Source organism: Conger conger, chromosome 2 (genome assembly GCF_963514075.1).
Source record: "Conger conger chromosome 2, fConCon1.1, whole genome shotgun sequence".
In the NCBI taxonomy this organism is placed as follows: Eukaryota; Metazoa; Chordata; class Actinopteri; order Anguilliformes; family Congridae; genus Conger; species Conger conger.
In genome coordinates, this window is record NC_083761.1 from 11,875,543 (window position 1) to 11,898,253 (window position 22,711).

Genomic DNA, 22,711 nt, shown 5'->3' on the forward strand with positions numbered 1-22,711 from the left:
CTGTGCCTGGTTTTCCCACCACTCAAAATGGAGAGAAAGTGTGTGTGAGAGAGAGTGAGAGAGAGAGAGAGAGAGAGAGAGAGAGAGAGAGAGAGAGAGAGAGAGAGAGAGAGAGAGAGAGAAAGAATGTGGTAATTCAGAGAGATTTACCTTTTACATTTAATTTATGCTCTCTTTTAGTTTCCCTAAGAAAAACCTATATGTGACTGAGAGGCTGGAGAGGAATGCAGAGTGATGCATTTTCTTGAATATTATGAAAGATATTCAGAAATTAGAAATATTTATTGTGATAATAACAACGACAAATGTAGAAAAACTGCCAGTACTTTTAATAAAAGAGAGTGAGAAAAGCAAGAATCATTCTGTTCCTGTTACTAAAAATATTGTTCACCTTGTTTTGTCTACTGTACTAATTATAAGAGAACAGAGAGGGACAGAGGGAGAGAGGGACAGAGAGGGGGAGAGAGGGGGAGAGAGAGAGAAACAGGGCGAGAGGGAGAGAGAGAAAGAGAGCGAGAGAGTTTCCCCAGCTTTCTTCTTTTTTAAAGATGTAGTATCTGGACTTTATCATATCCCACATGTTTGTGATGAACAGTGGTTGAGGGCATTGGGAGAGCCCATATGTCTTTGTCACTTTTACTACTGAGCATCTCAGAACAGTTAGCTTTGTGCTCACTGGTGAGAGTGGGTGAGATTACTGTGGTTGCAGAGGAATTCAGGGCACAATGACAAATGCACAGCCGCAGACTCTCGCGTTTCTTCTTGGGAAAGATCTGAGGGGCTCTTGGATCTATGAATGTCTGTCAGATCACACATAGTAATACTTTGGTCCTCTATGATTGCATGCAGCATTATTGAATATTTTCCATTAAAAAAAAAAAATCTTTTCTTTTTTGTATTTTTTGGTATTTTTACATTTATTTCTGATTTTCCCCTTTTTCTCCCAATTTCGTACCCTGTCTAATCCAATTAGTGTTATCTGGGGGATACACCGCCCCCACCGTCCCTCGGCGGCCCGAAGGGATCTGCCGATCCGAGAACAACACGCCTTCTTCAGGCCGTCTCGTCTCACGCTCCTGACCGTTCTGTTCTGCGCGGCGATCCGCTAACCCTGCTAAGTCCCTCCCTCTGATCCTGCTAACCTTGCCAAGTCCCTCCCTCATATCCGCTAACCCTGCCAAGTCCCTCCCTCTGGAGCAGCGAGCCAATTATGCTGCTCCACGAGAGCCGGCCAAACTTGGCTTTTGGCAGAACCGGGAATCGAACCCCGTTTCTCAGTGCAACTGCAACAAACTGCAACCACAAGCCCACTGCATCTTAGCCTGTTGCCATAAAAAAAAGTGCAAAAATGTAACTATACAAATTTTAGATATGTCCTTTGTTACATTAAACAAACTCCTCATAAAGACATTTATGGTGTAACACAGAAATTCATCTGTGTATTGTATATGCTATTTTGAATATCTTTTAATAAAGAGGTCATTGTGAACTGTATGTGGTAACAGTTATACTTAAAATCCATCAGCATCATACATCATACACCTGCTTGCAAGACATCTGCTTACCTTCATGATTGTGTTTTTACTGAATGATCTAATGTACTGCATATAAACAAAGCATTAAAGTTACCTCACTGCAAAGCATCAGGCCAATTCTGATCATATGATCATTCTGATCATTCTACTCATATGATCTGCTCATTGGCTGGTTCTCAGTAGTTGTTGTGGAGTGACACTGCCAAACATTGCACTATTTTGTCTGGGTTTTTGTTTTTGAACTTTGACCTTTATTGACAGAACTTCAGAGGGGACTAGATACCAGAGTCCTTGTAATACATCATTGTGGTATCTATGCCCATGTGAATCGCTACCGCACCATCTGTCTGCAGTGGAGCGCACTCCTGGGAGTTGTGTGGTGTGGGGGAGGTTGACTGGTGGCTTTCTCTTGTTGTTCGTATGGAATGTTCTGGAAGGGTTTATGTGATAGGATATGTTGAGGGCAGACAACTGTGATGATTGATAGACTGTATGGTGTCCTACAGCTACAAGTATGACTCATTCTCTCCGGTGTTGGAACAGATTTGTAAGTTAGGTGGTTTAACAGGTTTTAACAGCTTGTTATGGCAAATATCTTACTTGCATATTATCATCATGGTGATAATATGTTTCTGCAATTAGGGTCCAGTTAAAGTAGGTGAAAACATCATACTAAATTGAACTGCACCTACAAAGACCAGAAAACATGAAAAGTGCTATAAAAAAGGATAACACGTGTCCAGCCTGTTTTTATAAGCTTAGGAGTGTTCTGGCACATTTATATCATGTGCAGCACATGATTTTAGCATTGAGTGTTAAATCATCTTGCTGAAAAATGGGTTCCTATAAGAGGTATTGCCAAAGAAAGTAGATGTCTCTTTGCAGCAGACATGGGCCTTGATTCCTGCCAACACCATTTCTATGTCCCGTGAACTTTCGGACCACCTTGGTGGACTCAAGGTCTGTCTGTTTTCTTTCTTGGAATGTGTGGGGTGAGAGTATGGCCACGATGTGTTCACACCTCCCCAATGGGATGAGTGTAGCCATTCAGCTATAGATCATTACGGTATAACCGCATACTTCTGCTCTCCGACAGTGTGAATGATAACATTGTTTAATTAAATAAACCAGAGGCCTCCCCATGCGAAACGCTACAATTCGCAAATAGACGAATAAATATATGGATTGTTTAGTCACGGATGCAGTGTTTGTATTTTAAAAAAGAAACATGCGTTCAGCTGACAGCATCCAGAAGTGTTACTTTTGTACACGCGTGGGACGTGACAGGAAGTTGCCAGACATTAATGCTCCGATTGTGCAATGAGAGGTGCGCGTGCTTGGTAACAGCCGTACAAAACGGGAATGTTCATCTCAGCAGATACGGCACTGTAGAGCAACAGCAGCTGCAGGGGGACGCAATCCAGCCCCAGCTTCCTGTAGAGAACGTGTGTGCTCACATGTCAGGGGGGTATGGAGTACACGTATATTCTATATTTGACTCTTAGAATGAATGAATACGGTGTTCATTTGACATAAAGCTATAAGAGACCTTTGGCATAAAGTGTGCAGGTCAGTGTAATTTGAATACGTTTAACAATGTGTGCACGAGTGAACCCATTACTTTGAACTGACCCCCAACCACTGCTCCATCCAATGTGTGGAACATTTATTTGTATCGACACTATTTATGTTAGTTTTATGGTGTGTGTTCTCTGGAGAGCTTTAAATAATCACTGAATGCGTGGTGCAATAGCAGCAGTATAAATTACCGCAGGATTGTGAAATGCGTCCGGTTTGCAGTTTCATTTAAAAGCATAAAACTGAGCACTCCCTGAAGTCCCACGTCTCTTCATGTTAAAAAGCAACATGTTACATCCAGCTGTTACTGCACACTAACAATTGTATTTGAATCAACCACTCGCATAACTCCAGTCAGTTCCTCTGCAAAGCAAGCTTATTGCTAAGTATGTTATTTGTACCATCTCAACAAATGAAGTTTGTCTGTATTCTTGGGTGCAGCTTTCAGAAAGCAGTGCTTGTTGTCAGTGTGTTGGGAGCCTGTGATATTGGTCAGGAGTCCTGCAGATTGGCCAGAGTGGAATGGGCTTTACTCGTCTGAGCGAGGCCTCTCCAGGCAGCTTCTGTCTAAAGTCTGATTTGTACTTCTGTGTAGAATCTACGCACAGGCTACTGCATAGGCTATGGCGTAGGGAACGCGGCTATGCGTAGGCTACGTAGCTTCTGCGTAGATTTGACGCAGAAGTATAAATCAGACTTCAGAACATTGGAGGGGGTCAGAAGCACAGCTGTGGGGGGAGATTACACTGGGGGGGGTTGAAACGACGGCCGCCATTTTCAGCATATGTCCTCAAACAAATCCAACTCTTCACCGAAGCAGTTGTGTCAGTGATGGCTGGCTAATTTTAAGGGGATGCCTTCTTGGACACTCACCAAACATGCTGGTATGGAGGATAAAAGTTATGAGGAAAGACTTAAGATGCTTAATCTCTTCAAGCTTAGTAAAGGGAGACTCAGGGGTGATTTGAGGCTTTTAAATTCATAAAAGGGATTAAAGTGAACGACAGGAGGTTCTTCAGGTTCGGAATGAGGGGGCATAAATCGGAATTAGCAAATGGTAAATTCCGCACAGACATTAGGACGTATTTTCTCACAGAGTAGTTATGGTGCGGAATAGCTTGCCAAGTCATGTACGAGAGGAAGAAACTCTGGAGCTTTTCAAGACCAGGCTTGATGTGGTGCTAGATAATATTTTGTTTCAGGGAAACTTAAGCACTAGGTAAAATGTAGTGGTTGGAAAATGTTGGGAAAAGGCCTGAATGGCCTTCTCGTCATTGTTATGGTACAGTATGATGTGTGGTGGTATGTTATATTACTGTATGTGGGGAGGAGGCCTGGTCAAACTGCAGGAGTCAGAACACAGTTTTGTGGGGCATGCTGAGAACTGATACCCCAACACATGCACACACACACACTCACACACACACACACACACACACACACATACACACAGACACACATACACACATACACACACAGACACATATACACACACACACAGACACATATACACGCACACACACATACACACACACCACAGGCACACATACACACACATACACACACACACATCCTGAAGCCTTACATTTTATTGGCAGTTTAAGAATACTCATTTGCATTAATGTCATGTGTCATGATCCACTTCAACTGAGGTAATATAAACAAAAAGACGGCCAGGATAATTATATACGAAGTTCTGGCACTTATGTCATTATTATTGGAGAGCAAATATCATTTTGGGTATGGGTTCAATTATGCTGTACTTTCTTAGATTAATTCAACCCATACCATCATCTGTAATGGTCGAATGGATCGTGATCCAATGGATAGTTCTACATGTACTTAAAATAAATTCCATAGCAGGGTGCTTATAAGCCGCTTTCAAGAAAAACAGCTTGAACGTGATTATTCCTGTTGTTAAGTAAAGGAATTACAAAAGCCGGGCAGTGACCACACTGATTTGTCATCTATTGCCCCAAAACATTGAGTGAGCCAGTAAAACAAATAGGTTTAGAACGTACGCCAAGCTGAAGTGAGTGTTACATCCACCCCCAATCCGTCTTCTCATCCCCCATGCCATCGGTATTTTAACTGTTTAAATATATATGTGTATCTATGCATCTACCTACAGTTAGCATGCGCTCATCGTCTTTCAATCCATCTATCTGGTTTTTCTCCTTTTTCAGAACAGCTGCGCTCCTCTGTAAAACGGTGCAGCTGGGCTTAGCTAAACAGAATGGGAGAGCGAGCTCGGATTTGTTAGTCTGGAGTAATTGAGCACACGGTATCCAGTGGTTTTTGTGTTCTCGTGTTCTCCGGAGCGGTGTCCCCCGGGAGCTGAGGAAGGGGGCTCCGGCTTGGAGGACTCCATTGTTTACACTGATGGTTTCCAGATGCGGGCAGAGAGCGGCCAACCTCCCGGGGCCTTTGCCAAGAACCAGGAAGCAGTCCAAGGGCTATCTGAAATACTTGGAAAACATGTCTTTACTTTGTAATAACCACAAAAAAAAGTTATTCTACTTGTTTCAAAACCAAATTCAAATCTTTTTTTTTTTTTTACTTTCGGACACTGGAAGCACCAGCTTCAGCAGATATATACTAGAATTATAAGTCTGTTACGTAAAACATGAGAAAAGAGAATAGCCCTGAGATTGACCTTTGCAACAGTATTTTTGTTTGTTGTTCCCAGTGACAGTCTGTTTAAAGGACAGGCTTTTTCCATCAGCCCAAACACTCTAGTAGGGCCAAGAAAAAAAACTTCCACATGAGGGAGAGAAAGCGGCAATCCATTCAAAACCGGATCCTGCGACTGTACTCAAGTTATTTTCATTTTTATTCCAGGATTGAATGTTCAGAACAGTCAAACATTCATCAGAAGAGGAGGTCAAGTGCACACAAGCAGCTCAAATACAAAGATACATCATAAATTTTAATTAGACACAGATTATTTTCCAGTGTAATCAATCATGTTGCTATGTTGGTCTAGAGACCACAATATCAAGTAGGAAGATTTGAGAGAAATCCATAACTGCATGAGACAATCAAATATCAACCAAGTCTAAACAGACAGTACCCTAGATTCACAAGTTATCTTTCATAATGTTCGAAAATTTACTATTTTATTTGACGAGTCAGTAAAATGATTTCTTCTGCAGAATGCCACTTTGCCCTCTTCTTGTGGTAGTCTTTCTTGTATTGTGGTTTCAAGCGGAGCAACCACAAATGCCTACATTTCTTTAAAAGTGGGAGGCACACCCTTCAATCCACTAATATCTTGAAGGAAGTCAATTTACATACTCTTATTAAACACATGAAATTGATATAGGAACTGTGTCATGTACTGGACCTTGAAGCTACAGTATGAATTGTGGCTTACTGGCACATGTCCTATTATTATGGTGTAACTCTAGGAGTTAACTAATATTTTTTCTTGTACTTTAAATATATTTTATAATTTCTGTTTTGATTCACCGGTGTCCTTCAACATACAGTAACATCAGTGGATTCTTTTCTTTTCTTTTCATCCATTGAAACTTTGTGCAAAGGGCCAAAGTATATACAGAACTCACAAAATGTCAGTTATTACTTCCCACTCTTAACTGTTGCAGAGTCCTTCTGTGGTTTATACTCTTTATTTATGAAAGGCTGTTCAAGCACTGTCTAGGCACCGATTCAAGGGATATTCTGAACAAAGTGACTGTGTGGAGCCAGATTTGTCATTTCACCGCACACCTGTTCCTTCACCCATTTATTTTCTGACTCAAAATCAATGACAGCTTTAAGGAGGCAATTTCCAGGCATTTCAGATAAATAGCCCCTGAAACAAAGAATATTCACTGGCTGGCAAACGCACTCCTCCGAAAACAGGAATGATGGGCATTCATAGAAACTAGAGGGAGAAATATAAAAAATGTACTGTAATAGCAAAAGAAATGGCTCAAATTACAAGGCCATTGCAGTGGTAGCGACTCTCCATGGTAAGATGGTAGTTGTGGCCTACACGTATCTAATCAAACTACATTACATTACATTAATGGCATTTGGCAGACACTCTCATCCAGAGCGACGTACAGTTGATTAGACTAAGCAGGAGACAATCCTCACCTGGAACAATGCTGGGTTAAGGGCCCAACCGCTGTGCGGATCTTATTGTGGCTACACCGGGGATTGAATCGCCGACCTTGCAGGTCACAGTCATGTACTTTAACCACTACGCTACAGGCCGCCCCTACACCTCACCTCAGAGCCACTGTGTGAGCTAAGGGTAATGAGATGAGAATATGAGAGTAGGTTTGTTGGACCGTTTTCTTTTCATGTTTTTTTCTAAATTCAGTGTTCCAAAACTCCATTGCTTTCCATTTCTAGTAGTGATTGCTACATCAGCATTAGAATGTTCAGTTAAGAACATTATAATCACATCGTATTTGTGATCTTAAACCTTAAAGGAATAAAGAGAAACCAGATGAGACCAGTAAGACCAGTAAGTGCCTGAGTGACATTGGATGGGGTGCCAAAACTGCAAGCACAGAAATAATTATGAACTGATTGATTTTATCTGAAAGATCAGGTTTGCAGACAAACTGTTGAAGCTTAAGTTGGACTATCCCCTTCCACCGATCTCCAAATTTAGATAGTCCACTTATAAAAATGAGCCTGGAAAAATTACACATCCTACCAACACTGTCCCCTGATATTTATAAAGCAAAAGTTAGAAGGAAAGAAAGTGATGGAAAAAAAGAGTATGGTTTCCATTTCCTGCAAAGTTTTCTTTGATGGTGAAGACCAGTTAACCCACAAAGTGCAAAGTGCACAAATGGTACAGAAAGTCTGCAGATACAGTGCCCGACTTGGCAAACGGCAAAAACAAACATTGCGGACAAAACACCAATAGAGGAGAAACTTCTACTGCCATAGATCTTCCCCACAAAGAATGTGAGGGAAGCTGACAGTGAGTAGAAAAATGCTGTGAAGATTTTGCTTTCGTGAACGACATAATGGTAGCTAAGTGACTTAATTAGAGCAAGTAGCCTGTTAACGGCAACTGTTAAATGTAAATGGTGTGTGTGTGTGTGTGCCATCTACCCACCCCTGCCATCTACCCAACCACTGTTTTTATGTGTGAATTTTGTAGTATCACACACTACATACTTGTGAGGCAAGGTACTTTTACTGACAAAGTTTGTGATTTGACTTCTTTAAACAAGGCCTTCCTTATCCATCTCTGTATATCTGGCACATCTGGCAGCATATTCATAATCCCTCCATGTTATGGGACCGTTTCGTTGGACAAATTTAAAATCTAAAAGTTGTCACATTTAGTACTATGTTGCATATCCTTTGCATCTGATGACTACCTGAAGTCTGCAACCTATATACATTACCAGACACTAGCTATCATCCCTGGTGATGCTCGTCCAGGCTTGTGCTGCAATAGTCTTTATTTTGGGGGATTTTTGCTTCATTTGGATTCAGGTCAGGTAACTGACTTGGTCAGTCAAGGGTATTTATTGACCTTGAAAAACACCTTAGTTGGTCTAGCAGTATATTTGGGGTCATTATCCTGCTGCAAGGTAAAGTGTCAGGTAGTTTTGAGGTATTTGGTTGGATCTGAGTAGATAAGTTTCTGTACACTTCAGAATTCATCGTGTTGCTGCCGTCAGCAGGCATATCATTAATAAAGACAGCCATACTCTACATGGCCAAACCCTAACACCACCTCCATCGTGTTTCAAGGAGGGGGGGCTTTGGATCATGGGCGACTTCTTTCTTTCTACACTTTTCTCTTTCCATCACTTTCAAACAGGTTAAGACGCATTTCTTTGGCCAAAAAGAGTTCCTGTCTCGAGTACAGTTTTATCTCGACAGTTCATGTACCCCAACATGTTCATTCTGTTCTTAAGGTTTCCCAGTGGTTTGCATCTTGCCACATCTTTGATACATACAGTATATGCCTAGTATTTTGTAGATTGTTATTGATCTGTTTGGTAGTTGAAAATGGGTTATTCTTCACAAGTTAAATAACAAGTTAATCCACTTCAACGTTCTTTGCTACTGGATTGTTTGTTATAGCTCACCAGTGCGTTCTTAATGTACCTAACAATTGATTTTGACACAGGGCTTTGTTTTGGCTATGTCTCTGATCGATTGATTCTAATTTTTCCATACCATGATGCCTGCATTGGTGATTGATACTTCTTTGGTCCTCTCATTGAGACAACAGCAACATAATCCAAATTCCACAGATAGAGTTAATTCTAGACCTTGTGTTAGCTTTCCTGTACATGAACTAGTGATGCAACAACAAGAAACAGCCAAGAAACAGCTGAGCAGCCAATTGTCTAATTACTTTTGTTTCCGTAGAAAGGGGGGACTATGTAGGCAATAAAACGGCTGCAATTCCTTCATGGTTCATCCAGGATGTATGTAAATGCATGCAAATGAAAGTTTACAATCTGCACTTTAACCTCACATTCATGGTTTCATTTCAAATGTGCTGGAGTACAGAGCATAAACAACAAATTTGTGTCTCTTCCAAATACTTACTGACGGTGCTGCATGGAGATTTGATTTGCTATCCAAACAGATGTTCACTGTAGACAAAACATTATGATATTGCCCATGTCTTGTGATAATATTTTATTGTTGCAGTAAAGTTTACTGTGAACTTTGGATCTCAAAAAACCTCTCAGAATTTGTGGTTTATTTGTTCCTCGTGTTTCCAAAAGGACACTTCCTTACAAAGATCATCGGATCTTTTTGATTGGAACATTCATATGTTCACTTACTGAGCACTTTATTACACCTACTTAATCATGCGATTATCTAATCAGCCAATCGTGTAGCAGCAGTGCAATGCATACAATCATGCAGATATGGGTCAGGAGCTTAATTTAATGTCACATCAACCATTAGAACAGGGACAAAAAGGTGATCTCAGTGATTTCGACCGTGGCGTGATTGTTGGTGCCATGCAGCTGGTTTAATATTTCTGTAACTGCTGACCCCCTGAGATTTTCATGCAAAACAATCTCTAGAGTTTATTCAGAATGGTGCAAAAAACAAAAAAACATCCAGTGAGTGGCAGTTCTGTGCACGGAAATGCCTTGTTGATGAGAGAGGTGAACTGAGATTGGCCAGACTGGTTGAGCTGACAGAAAGGCTACAATAACTCAGATAAGCACTCTGTACGATTGTTGTGAGCAGAAAAGCATCTCAGAATGCACAACATGTCGAACCTTGAGGCAGATGGGCTACAACAGCGGAAGACCATTAGGTTAGGTTCCACTTCTGTCAGCCAAGAACAGAAAGCTGAGGCTGCAGTGGGCACAGGCTCACCAAAAATGGACAGTTGAAGGCTGGAAAAATGTAGCCTGGTCTGATGAAACTCGATTTCTGCTGAGGCATACAGATGGTATGCCCCTTGGTTCTGTTATCTCTTCCCACGGCTTCTCTTATCACTCCTACGCTGATGACACCCAACTCTTCATTTCCTTCCCCCCCGACACCCAAATCACCACACAGATCTCTGCCTGCTTGGCTGATATCTCTGCGTGGATGACTTCCCATCACCTGAAGCTCAACCTTGCCAAAACTGAGCATCTCTACATCCCTGCTAAGTCCTCTCCGTCAATCGACCTCTCACTGACTGTGGAGGACTTTGTAGTTTCCTCCTCCCGCACGGCAAAGAATCTTGGGGTGACTCTTGATAACTGCCTCTCCCTGGCTCCACAAGTATCCTCCACTGCCAGAACCTGCAGGTTCTTTCTGTATAATATACGCCGCATCCGTCATCTCCTGACGGAGAAAGCCACCCAGCTCCTAGTCCAGGCGCTCGTCATTTCCCGCCTGGATTACTGCAACTCCCTCCTAGCCGGTCTCCCAGCGTGCGCCATCAAGCCCCTCCAGCTGGTCCAGAATGCTGCAGCCCACTTGATCACCAGTCAGCCCAGGTCGGCTCATGTCACCCTGCTTCTCATTGGCCTCCACTGGCTTCCTATTGCCGCACGCATCCGATTCAAGGCCCTAGTGTTGGCATTTCAGGCTGCTAAGGGGACTGCCCCACATTACATACAATCCCTGATCACTCCCTACTCCCCAGCTAGACCACTCCGGTCTGCCAGCTCTGGTCGCCTTACGGTTCCCTCTCTACGGGCACCTGGCGGTCGAGCTGCACGTTCACGCCTGTTTTCCGTTCTGGGTCCTCAGTGGTGGAATGACTTGCCTACCACTGTCAGGACAGCAGAATCCCTCCCCCTATTTCGACGCAGACTCAAAACACACCTCTTCAAACTCTACCTTAGTCCTCCCTCCTGATTTACCCCCCCCCCCCCCCTTCTGATACCCCTATCCCTGTCTAACCCCCCCCCCCCAAAAATAAATAAAAATAATGATAATAATAATAAAAATTGCACTTATGATGACGACTATATGTTTAGAACAGCAGTCCAGGTGTATTTTCCTAGTTCTGGATGTGATGCTTTGACTTGTGGTAGAACCTATGCACTTGTAAGTCGCTTTGGATTAAAAGCGTCTGCCAAATGACTAAAATGTAAATGTAAATGGTAGGGTCAGAATTTGGTGCCAACAGCATGAATCCATGGACCCAACCCACCTTGTGTTAACAGTCCAGCCTGATGTCGTGGTGTAATAGTGTAGAGAATGTTTTCTTGGCACATTTTGGGCCTGTTAATACCAATCAATCATTGCTTGAATGCCACAGCCTATTTGAGTACTGTTGATGACCATGTGCATCCCTTCATGGCCACACTGTACCACATTTTCTAAAGGCTACTTCCAGCATGACAATGCACCATGTCATCTCAAACTGGTTTCATAACAATGAGTTCTGTTCTTCAGTGGCCTATCCCGGTCACTGGATCTGAATTCAACAGAACACCTTTGGGATGTGGTAGAATGGGAGATTTACAGCATGAATGTGGAGCTGACACATCTGTAGAAATTGCGTGATGCAATCATGTCAACATGGAACAGAATCTGAAAGGAATGTTTTAATCATCTTGTGGAATCCATGCCACAAACAATTGAGGCTGTTTTTATAGCAAATGGAGGCCCTACCTAGTATTAGTATAGTGTTCCTAATAAAGTGCTTGTGAGTGTATATTGTATGTTAAAATGAAATAAATATAATTCGATTTTAGATTTCAACAGAAATTCATCTTAATTGTCTGTGACCTACTTACTCACATAAACAAGAATTCAAAATCATTTCAAGCTGTACTGTAAACCAGAAATGTTTTTTCAATTAACATTCTGGTTCTTGGCTGCCACAGCGTAGTCAAACTAAATCAAAATGCTTTGTTTCAATCTTCAGAATACTTTTGTCCCAAGCCATTCCTTTCCAATCATGACAAAGCAAATTACTTTATTTACTTTGTCAAGTGAAAATAGGTTTTTTCATGTTCATTGCAAAGTATACAAATGTTATATGAAATACATATGGTTAAAAGTACAAACAACAGCTATTCTGTTTTGAGTACTTTTCTGTCTTTTTTGTTTTCTTTTTGCATTTTCACTGGTCAATACTTTCTTCCAACTGTGGTGGAAACCATGAAGTGTTGCGTGACCTTTCACCCTGTGAGTGTGTGTGTTTGTTTTGCTGGTTCTACGGAGTGAAAGCTGTTTCCTCCAACAGGAAGAGTCGGGCTCTGCCTTGCCCAGTTAAATGCACAGGGTGTCAGTGTCTGTAGGGGAGGGACAGGGATGGACAGGGATGGACTGTGTGTCATCTCTATGAGCCTCCACAGCGCCGCCCAGTGGAGGATCACTGCCACTGCGGGCAGCGAAGGCTGATTCATAGCATTTCATGTACTGTGACATAGCTGTGTGTCGGTCCAAACCCAAAAAATTAAAAACATTATTATTTATTTATTGTTTAAGTATCCACCAGTACATTATACTGTACATGGAAATATATCTCTCTTGGTCAGAGACATGGACCTTTTCTTAAAATAAAAAAACCCCCCAAAACATATACTGTTCATTATATATTTTTATTGATAGTGAACACAACCCATGTTGCTTGAGGCTTCAACATTGTAGGTTTGCTCAATTTCTTTTACCCCCCCCTTCCCATTCTAACACATAACTTAATTCAAAACACACAATTTAATTCAAAACAGACAGGGGGATTTTATAATGGGTTTAGTGTTTTCTTGTGTTATACAAGTGTGGTGTTCATCTGGCTTTGATTTCCTCTTCCCCTGAGTGCTCTCAGGGCTGATTTGAAGGCCTTCTCCAGCTGGGAGTGATGACTGCGGGGCTGAGGTATTTGTCCTGCCGAAGAGCTTCAGCTCATTGGTGGATCCGCCAGGCCGGGGCCTCCCTGCCCCTCCGTAGGGAGCACAGCTGGAGGGAGGGCCTCCATTTCAGATCCAATATGTTTAATCCACTCCTCTTTCAAAAACACTGATTTACACTTAAGAAGATGTATCATGCTGGTCCCTTGGGCAGGAACCTACTGCTGCTATTAAGTGTAAAATGGGTTTTGCTCAAATTCCAGAATTTGCCTTGTAAGACAAGATTGCTAAGAAAAATATTTCAAGTCATACACTGCATAGATAGAATTACCCTACTGGTATGTGAGCCAGAGTCAGACATGTCTCCATTGCAGTTCTGACTTAAGAGCCGGCTTTGTGATTACTTAAATGCTCAGTATGCTGCTTTTTTTTTTAGTAATGACCGTTTTACAAATCTCTGTATACTGGAAATGACTGCTAGGCCCATGAAGAAGCTGCTTCTATCCTGATATATGGTACGGGTGGCTAAGTGAAAACTCCACACACTATACTGCACAAGATTTAAGGACGACATCTTTTTATTGACCATATTATATTATTAGCATTTTATTTAGTAATTTAGTTGTAATTGTTCTTGACAGGCATCCAAGGAAACACAATGTATAAGTCACTTCCATTTGTTGTGAAGTGAAGTTACAACAGCCGTAATGTCTTCATTACCACCAGAGGACTGCACAGCATGTAAGAGTATAAACACATAACTGAAACACAGATTGTGTCAGTCGCTCTTGTTTAAACTCATAACAGCAGCTAGTCCTCTAGACTGGATTGCAAAATGTTCTTTTTTTTTAATAGAATTTAGCAAGACTTGGATGTTTATTAGACCACATTTTGTTTAAGGTTATGTTCCACCAAAAAACACATCTTTGGTCTTCCAGATTTGGCACAATATGATTAAATGAAGCTTTAAAAACTTGAAGAATGGCTGTTTTGGCATGCCAGCTGAGCTTTCAACAAACTTTTCAACAAACTTGTCACTTTTCAAAAAATTTCGACCAGAGGATAACGTGCAATGTTTCAGCCAATGGGTAGGAATATATTGGGGTTTTCAAAGGAATGGTTTAGATATGAGCGGGAAATCACCATGTGTATTTCAGATCTTCAGTCAGGTGACTTTGCGGTTTAGTTTTAGGGTATTAGGCAGTGCAATTTAAACAGTAAATTCAAGTAAAAAAGTGTGCCTGTATTTACGCATGATGTTTGGAGAAAGAGGCCAGTGAGGTTTCAGTGAACAGCTGAATCATGTGTCACACAAACACTGTGTGACTTTGCATGACTTGCGTCCGCACTCCATGTTTCACATTATTAACTGTGTTTGGTATAATGGATAATAAAAAGCCCTTTACTCTTAGCTGCAGTGGCATTGAAATGCATTTCCTCTAAATTCCCTGCTGGCTAATCACTGCATGTCATGCCAAGACGCAATTAATGGTGATGAATGAGAGGTTTAAGAGGGAAATCACTGTTGATATCTTTGGGCCATTATTTTAATTTACATAACATTATCAAAATGAGGCAGCTTTGGTGAGGCAGCACAATAAGGATAAGTGTAAACAGTCCGTGCTGAAAGCATTTACAGAAATTGACTGTCATGCCCCAAAGTATGGTGCCTTCGCAATCTCAAAGGTGTTGGAGAGAGATTATTTTCTCAGTGTCAACCCTCTGGTATGCCAAACTCTGAGAGCAGGACGCTGGAATTATGATGTCATGGATCTTAGCCCCGTTCCCAACTGATAAAACAACAGACTTGCTTGTGTGATATTCCCAAGTGTTGGTGTTCAGCTGCTCCCAGGAACGGGGGGTCGCCAACACACAAAACAGAGAATATTTTAGCTGGAGGGGAAACTGACCTCCCAGAAATGCCTTACGTTTGCAGTTTCCCTGAGAGCCAAGCGGCATATCTTCTCATTGATTATTGAACTTCGGCATCACGTTTCAACAAACTGTTACTATGGTTACACTAAGCTGATTAACACCAATAAGCCGCTCAAACAGAATAACTGTGTCCGTGAAGCTTGTGTGTCTGTTTGGTCTCAGCTTCATCAGCAATCATGGCATACAGTGCCTTGCTTCAAAGCCATAACTTATATTTGATACAGTATTATATATACAGGATGCATATGTGGAGATCAGTTTGTGTGAAATTCAATATAAGTTTGTGGTGAAGCCAGCACACTCAGTTGGGTCATGGAGCAAAAACAAACAGTATAGCTGCAAAGCAGTAAAGAAAGCAGATCTGATGAGAACCCCATTTAGAATAGCATACACACGATAGCCAAAAACAAATTGTTCTTGGACAAAAGTATGACAACATGATGATACTGTAGATAAGGTAGACAGACGTTTTTTTTTTTAAACAACTTGCTGCAAAATAAACTCCCCCAAGTATCATGGAAGATGGAGATTTTTTCCGGCACATAATATGTGGTCACTGATACTCATCTTGGGTAAACAAAAAACAGCTTTAAATAGACGCCAAGCTACCAGTGCTGGACTTGTTTGTTTATTTGTTAAGCAGATATGTACACACTTTAACACTGTTCTGAGAATGGGTTTTCTACAGCAGTCTTAAGTGTGATGTAATAACATCTGAGTCAATCACCCGTACATTAATATCTGAGAAAATTGACAATAATTTAAAACAATATTACCAATGCTCCCAGTTGCCAGCGTACAATTATAGATGTTACAAGTTAAAATTATATCTTTATTTTGATAAGACACGCAGTCAATCTTGGGGTATTCCCTCAAGCCACTACAATATGCTAAAGCAATTTCATGTTGCAACATCACTCCCAGCTGTGCAGTATATTATGAGCTCAGTGCAGAGTGGAGAAGAAAAACATGGCCAGTATATTATATGGAGCTGCACTGGGTCCACAGTTAATTGTTTGACCCTATATGTACACAACATTTAGGATTTCACATGTGCCTATGTTTGGTCAGAACAAAGACTTCTATTCATACACATTCATTTTGTTACCTTTCGTTAACCTGCATGAAAATAATTATTTACTTTTATTTATTTAACCTGCAACTTAAAGAAAACTAAGCGGTGAATGTAGGCATGTGTTGCATAAGGTAGAGTTGTGGCTTCCTCTAGTTTAGTGGGGTTCACAATTCTTAGCTTGTGAACCCTACCTACACCAACCATGGAGCGCTACACTACACAGAGTGTAATAACAGTGCCTTATGTACTGTAAAGCACATATCACCAGTCACACCGTATGACGAGCAGGTAGGGCAGTGAACCACCTACACCAGCTATAGAGCACTACACTCAGAGAGTAATAACAGTCTCATTACATTACATTACATTACAAGGCATTTAGCAGATGCTCTTATACAACAAAGTGCACATCAAACACAAGTACAAGTGCGAAGAGGACCTGAGAGGACAGTACAGTTCCGAGTCCTAGTGCAACCATAAAGATATAATCGGAACCCTTGAAGAATACATCAACTTCCAAACTAGCATACCACAGTTGGCAGCTAGAATACCTCGAGTACACAATACAATAGCTAATACAAAAAACCACAATATCTATACAACTATATAAGTGCCATTACAGTCTATGGCATATATAAGGCTAATCATGGTGGTGAGTTAGGGAGGGAAAGGTGTAGCCTGAAGAGATGAGTCTTCAGTCTGCGCTTGAAAGAGGTCAGAGACTCTGCCGTTCTGACGTCCACCGGGAGGTCATTCCACCATCGTGGGACCAGGGCAGACAGCATTCGTGAGCGAGAAGTGCAGGTGTGGCGAGGGGGAGGCGCCAGACGGCACGAAGTGGCAGAACGGAGAGGTCTTGCTAGTGTATAGGTCTTGATAAGTGATTGAATATATACAGGGGCTGATCCCTTAACTGCCTGGTACGCGAGCACCAAAGTTTTAAATTTGATGCGAGCCATAACAGGCAGCCAGTGGAGGTTGCTGAGCAGGGGGGTGACGTGAATGTCTGGGAACATTGAATACCAGACGGGCTGCAGCATTCTCCTATGTAATAACTGTGGTTTATGTACTATAAAGCAAATATCACTGGTCACACCGTATGACGGGTGGATAGGGCTGGGGACCACCTACACCAGCTATAGAGCACTACACTCAGAGAGTAATAACAGTCTCCTATGTAATAACCATGGTTTATGTACTGTAAAGCACATATAACCAGTCACACCGTATGATGGACAGGTAGGATTGTGGGTCACCTACACCAGCTATAGAGCACTACTCTTGGAGTGTAATAACAGTGTCTGTACTGTATAGCACATAGCTCCAGTCACAGCGTATGACAGGCAGGTGGGGCTGGGCTGTGAACGGGGTAGATGTTTTGAACACGGGTCACTCTCTTTTGCACTGGAGCGGACGCCTCGCACGTAATTGCTGACGCAAGCCGCTGGCATGACCGTGGACTGAAACAGATGCAGACGATTACATTTCCCATCAGTCACAGGGGTTTATACCTCGCACACCCACCCCTCACCACACTGAAATGCACACCCTCCCAATATCTGGATCCTGCTCTGGGCACTTTCCATTCACTGAAAGGGAAACCAGACCCACCAAACAGCTCTTTGATACTTTATATTTCTTCTGACATGCTGGGATCTTTGAAATTAGACCAATAGAGAAAGGCCCTTCTCAGGGAAAACTGCTATATTGTGGTTTATCCAAGCAACACATTAGACAGCAGGTATTTTTCGCAAAGTCATTTCTAATAAAGAAAATAAGAAGAGTGCAACTGAATGGAAAGCATAAGTATTGAAAAGTCAGAAAGTGCTCCATAGTATTTAACTTTTTTTTTTCAAAAAACTTTCCGAAAAAAAAGTCACAATAGAGTCCAGAATGACAGAGATATCACACAATTATCATATCATGATGCTTTTTATCACAATGTTTCAAGTGCTCTACATCGATTTACTGTTCAATTTGGGATTAAATGTTACTGGAATCTGTGTAGAATAATGTTGATTTGGTATGATTTGAAATTAAATCAGTATCTGGAAAGCCCTGTATCAATCAAATACAACATCAGCTAAAGAGCTGCAAGCTTTGACTATGTTGTGACTACATGATATATCTTGCTGTACCAGTGGAAAAAATCACATGCGGAAATGATTGCATGTTTCTTTCTGACTCATTGGAGTTTTTGCTATATTTAGAATATATAAATATATATATAATATTTAAAAATGTGTTGTAGTTTTCCATGAAGCAACTCAATGCAATTCCAGTTTTTTTCCACATGAACATTTCATTCAAAATGAAACCGAAAGGCAACTACTTTTTTAAGAAGACTTCTTGTCATTTTCAGTATGACAAATTACATTGTTCGTTAATTCATAATAATATTGGATCTCCATCTAGAAACAGCTCTAATTAACACTAAACAACAGATTTCTAAATTAGAAGAATCTTCTTACGTGACTGATTCCATTTTCTTACCCACAAAGAAAAGATAGCCTGACACCATTCATCATTCCAAAATTCTCCCAAAAAACGCACGGACCACAGATTAGTATGGCTATATTTAAGACCTTTCACCCGAGTTTCATTATCCTCGATGAAATGTTGACAAGGTTAAAACCCATTAAATTACACATGCAGAACAGCTTAGAAAAAATAGGGTTAAGCTCATTGGCCACAACCTGGTGTTTGGCTGTTATTAAAGTCAAGAAATTGCATTTTGTAATAAAAATGTCTGCTCTACCCAGCACTTAACCCAGTGCAAAGTTCAGAAAGGTCAAGCTGGAAAAGTCTCATGTTTCTGCTCATTTAACACTTTAATTCAGTGCTGACGAATGGCTGCAGTCCATTTGCTGCAGTTTAAGGGCCAAGAACGTGATGTTGAAGAAAAAGAGCAAGGGAAAATCCTAATGAAATGTTGACCTGATGGGGTGGGTCCAAAGAGCTAATGCACTGCCAGTGACATGGCCCACAAATGCCCACGGTCACACTGGGTGGTGGATATTTGGCTGTGATGTCGCCCAACGAGAGTGTGTTTTGGCAGAGTGTCATCCCGCGTGGTTGTACAGTTCAATATAATAATATTGTTTTCTTCTCTGCCCAGGCCAGACCTAAAGGGGAGGGCTTGACTCCGTATCAAGGGAAGAAGAGGTGTTTTGGAGAGTACAAATGCCCCAAATGCAAGAGGAAGTGGATGAGCGGAAACTCCTGGGCCAACATGGGACAAGAATGTATCAAATGCCATATCAATGTTTACCCACACAAACAGGTATGTCTCACGAGTAATGAGTAATCATCAAGAGTCATTTGTCCTGATTGTTTTCTGCTGAAAGACCCATTACCCATCAGTCATATGTGATGGGCAGGGGAACTGTCCTCACTCAAGGTTTGGAAGCACTGACAGTAGAAACTATAAGGTCTTTACACACAAGTCTCATTTGCAAAAGAGATCACTATCTATATAATATTGCAGTACTAAGAATGAGATAAATTAAAAGAAAAAGATTAATGCAACCAATTCTCAAATGCTTTTGAGAAAGGAAAATGCACAAAATGCAAAAAGAACCATACATTCTATGTTGCCAATGTGCCAATTTCTTGTCCTGAAAAGTCTTGAAATCAACTTAAGATGGAGTGCAAGTAATATAGTCCAACACTTTACATCCATTAATATTACTCAGAATGTGCATAAAATTCATTGTTATGTCATGCTTGGCAATTACTCAAGAATGAGTGGGTGCCTATTCTGAGGGCCAGATCAGCATTGTGTATCTGCTGCTTTGAGATCATGAGCAGTGCCTAAAGGCCAGGCGTGGGGAGGAAAGATCCTCACTAGTGTTTTCTGCAAGCGATATTGACAAAAATGCAGAATTTGCAACAGTGAAAACCCACACAGTTTATAAGCCATCAAGGATCCTTTGACTTTCTGTTAAATGGTTTTCTGTTGTTGAGCGAGTTATACTTCTTGCAAGTTCAAATTGTTGCCAGCTGAAAATTTGGTGTACTTTGTTGGTCATTAAGGCTCACTTATGAGAAACCGATTGGAAACGGGTGCATTGTGCGTCAGAAGTGTAACTTCTATGTGAATGTACATGAGACTTCCTCCTTAACAACCTTCTGTGTTAAAAATACAATGATATTGAAATAAAGTGCTTCTAAATGCAGGCAAGGAGAAGAGTGAGCATACAGAAAAATATATTTCTTAATTTATTAATATCTATTAATTTCTTAAAAGTGTTAGAGCTGTCATATCCTCCTCAGACTTGTAAGAGACATGGGTCTGTGGTCTTAATCTGAAGAACCATATTCAACTATGCTGAAACCTACACTACAATGGACATATAATATATAATATAATTATACTATTAAAATAATATTTCTAATACATTCCTTCTGCAGGGTCTCGGGAGGATGAAAGTGGCTATTATTGGTGATAAATCGAGGAAAGGTTATGTTTGAGATACAGAATGTTACCTGAATGCAATGGTCTTGACATTACCACTTTTCTTTTTGCAATAGAAAATTAAAATGATTTGTTGTTTCAACAAAGGTAAGTGGGAGAGATGCGTTTAAAATTTTTGATTACAGAAGAAGGTCCACTTGCCAGTGTAATGGCATGAGATTGCATGATTTGATCACATTAGAAGTTTAGGTGTAGCCATTTAGGTGTAGCCATCTCTTTTGGTATGGTAAGATTTTATGCAATGTTTTCCATTTCTTTGAAATTGAGCCCTTCAACCTAAAACAAATAGAGTAGAGGTAAACATTTTTGTTCCTTTTTTCTTATACAAAAAAGAAAACATTTGAATAACAGAAATCTCTGATTAGTACTTGAAAGACTAGTCACCCAATTCCCAAGCTTTGTTGGACAACACTAATCACTTCAAATGACTGTGGTTATTTACTAGGGGAGTTGTTCTCCGGTGATGAGGATGTAAAGAAAAAAAGGCACATTCATCATTTGTCTGTTTGTAATTATGGTGGGCAAGGAACGTGGTGTGAGTGCACTGGTTTCAACAAACGCACAGTACCCTTAAGTGGATATCGTACTGAAAATATTAAAAAAGAGGAAAATGTACACAACTGGATATTGTAAAATGTACTGGATATTTCCACTATGGAATCTTCCACAGAGAATGAAAACCCAAGGTGTAGGGCTTGAGTTGATTGGGTCAATTCATATTAAAATGGTGGAAATATTATTTTTTTAACTAGGCCTTATTCAGGATGTTGATGACAGAATGCATGCATTTGTTGTCATGGCTCCGTGTGGAAGAGCCCAAACACATCACTGCCCCACCATGTTTCACTATGAGGTGCCTCTCCTTCAGTGCATCTCTGTTTCAACCAAACATGCTGATGCTGTATCGCCACCAGGTTGTAACGGCTGTATCTGACCAAAACATTACATCTTTGTCTTATCTGACCACAGCACCTTTGACCAAATGAGACCAACATTTTTTGTGCATTGGTAATAATTCTGGAGCCGTTGTACAGTATATAGCATTGCACAAGGAGTCTCATGCATCAGTGGTAGGAAAGCCTTTTCTCTAACTTTCAGGACACATACAGATAGAGTACAGATGGGTATAGTTGCTAATATCATCATCAGGATACAGATTTATAATTTATTTAACATGAACTGGCTGAACAGAATAATACATACTGTATGTCTGTAAAAAGATTAGCTTTCTGTTACCCAAAAATAGATTATCTGCCACATCAAACTTGTAATAAGCTGGTTCATTATTTTTGTCTGCATCATCACCTTTGTCTAATATTAAACTCACACATTTCTATATTTTTAAATAAACGATCATTTGAATCTCAGTGACTTTGAAACAAAAGTTCTGCATTCTTCAGTGTTCTATCATTTCATTTCCAAATGCATCCAAGTATGCACTGCTTTTATTTAACAGTATGTTCAGGAAGATGTGGAAGCTATTAGCCTTACTACTGAAGTTGGCCAAAATAAATGGGATGTAAAGACCAGTCACTGCTTTCTCAGGAAGATGTCTGTGGAGACCATTTACACCATATGGTTACATTTCTGTTTCCAAAGGCCTTTCTTTCTTAAATCTTAGGAGGGGCTTAAAGGGGAACACATTCTGTCACCGTGTGCGATTTATACCCATTTCGACTTTTAATCTTGCTTGTCAGCACCCCCTCTACTTAGTTAAACGGCCCTAAATTAAAAGTTCCATCAAAGACATTGCGTAACTGTGTCCAGTAATGAGACCTTTCTTTTTACAACAGATAATTTCATCAAGCATATTTACATGAATGGGTTTTTTTTTTATTTGTGCGATTCTCTTTGG

At 40.8% G+C, this 22,711-nt stretch overlaps 1 protein-coding gene across 1 annotated transcript in view; it reads left to right on the top strand.

Moving 5' to 3' along the window:
* The window catches only part of LOC133122984 (zinc finger CCHC domain-containing protein 24-like), a 54,680-nt gene that overhangs the window by 22,717 nt on the left and 9,252 nt on the right, over window positions 1-22,711 (top strand). Inside the window, exon 3 of the mRNA XM_061233306.1 lies at window positions 19,498-19,662. Within this exon, the coding sequence (XP_061089290.1) occupies window positions 19,498-19,662 (165 nt within the window). The remainder of the gene's footprint in view (window positions 1-19,497; window positions 19,663-22,711) is intronic.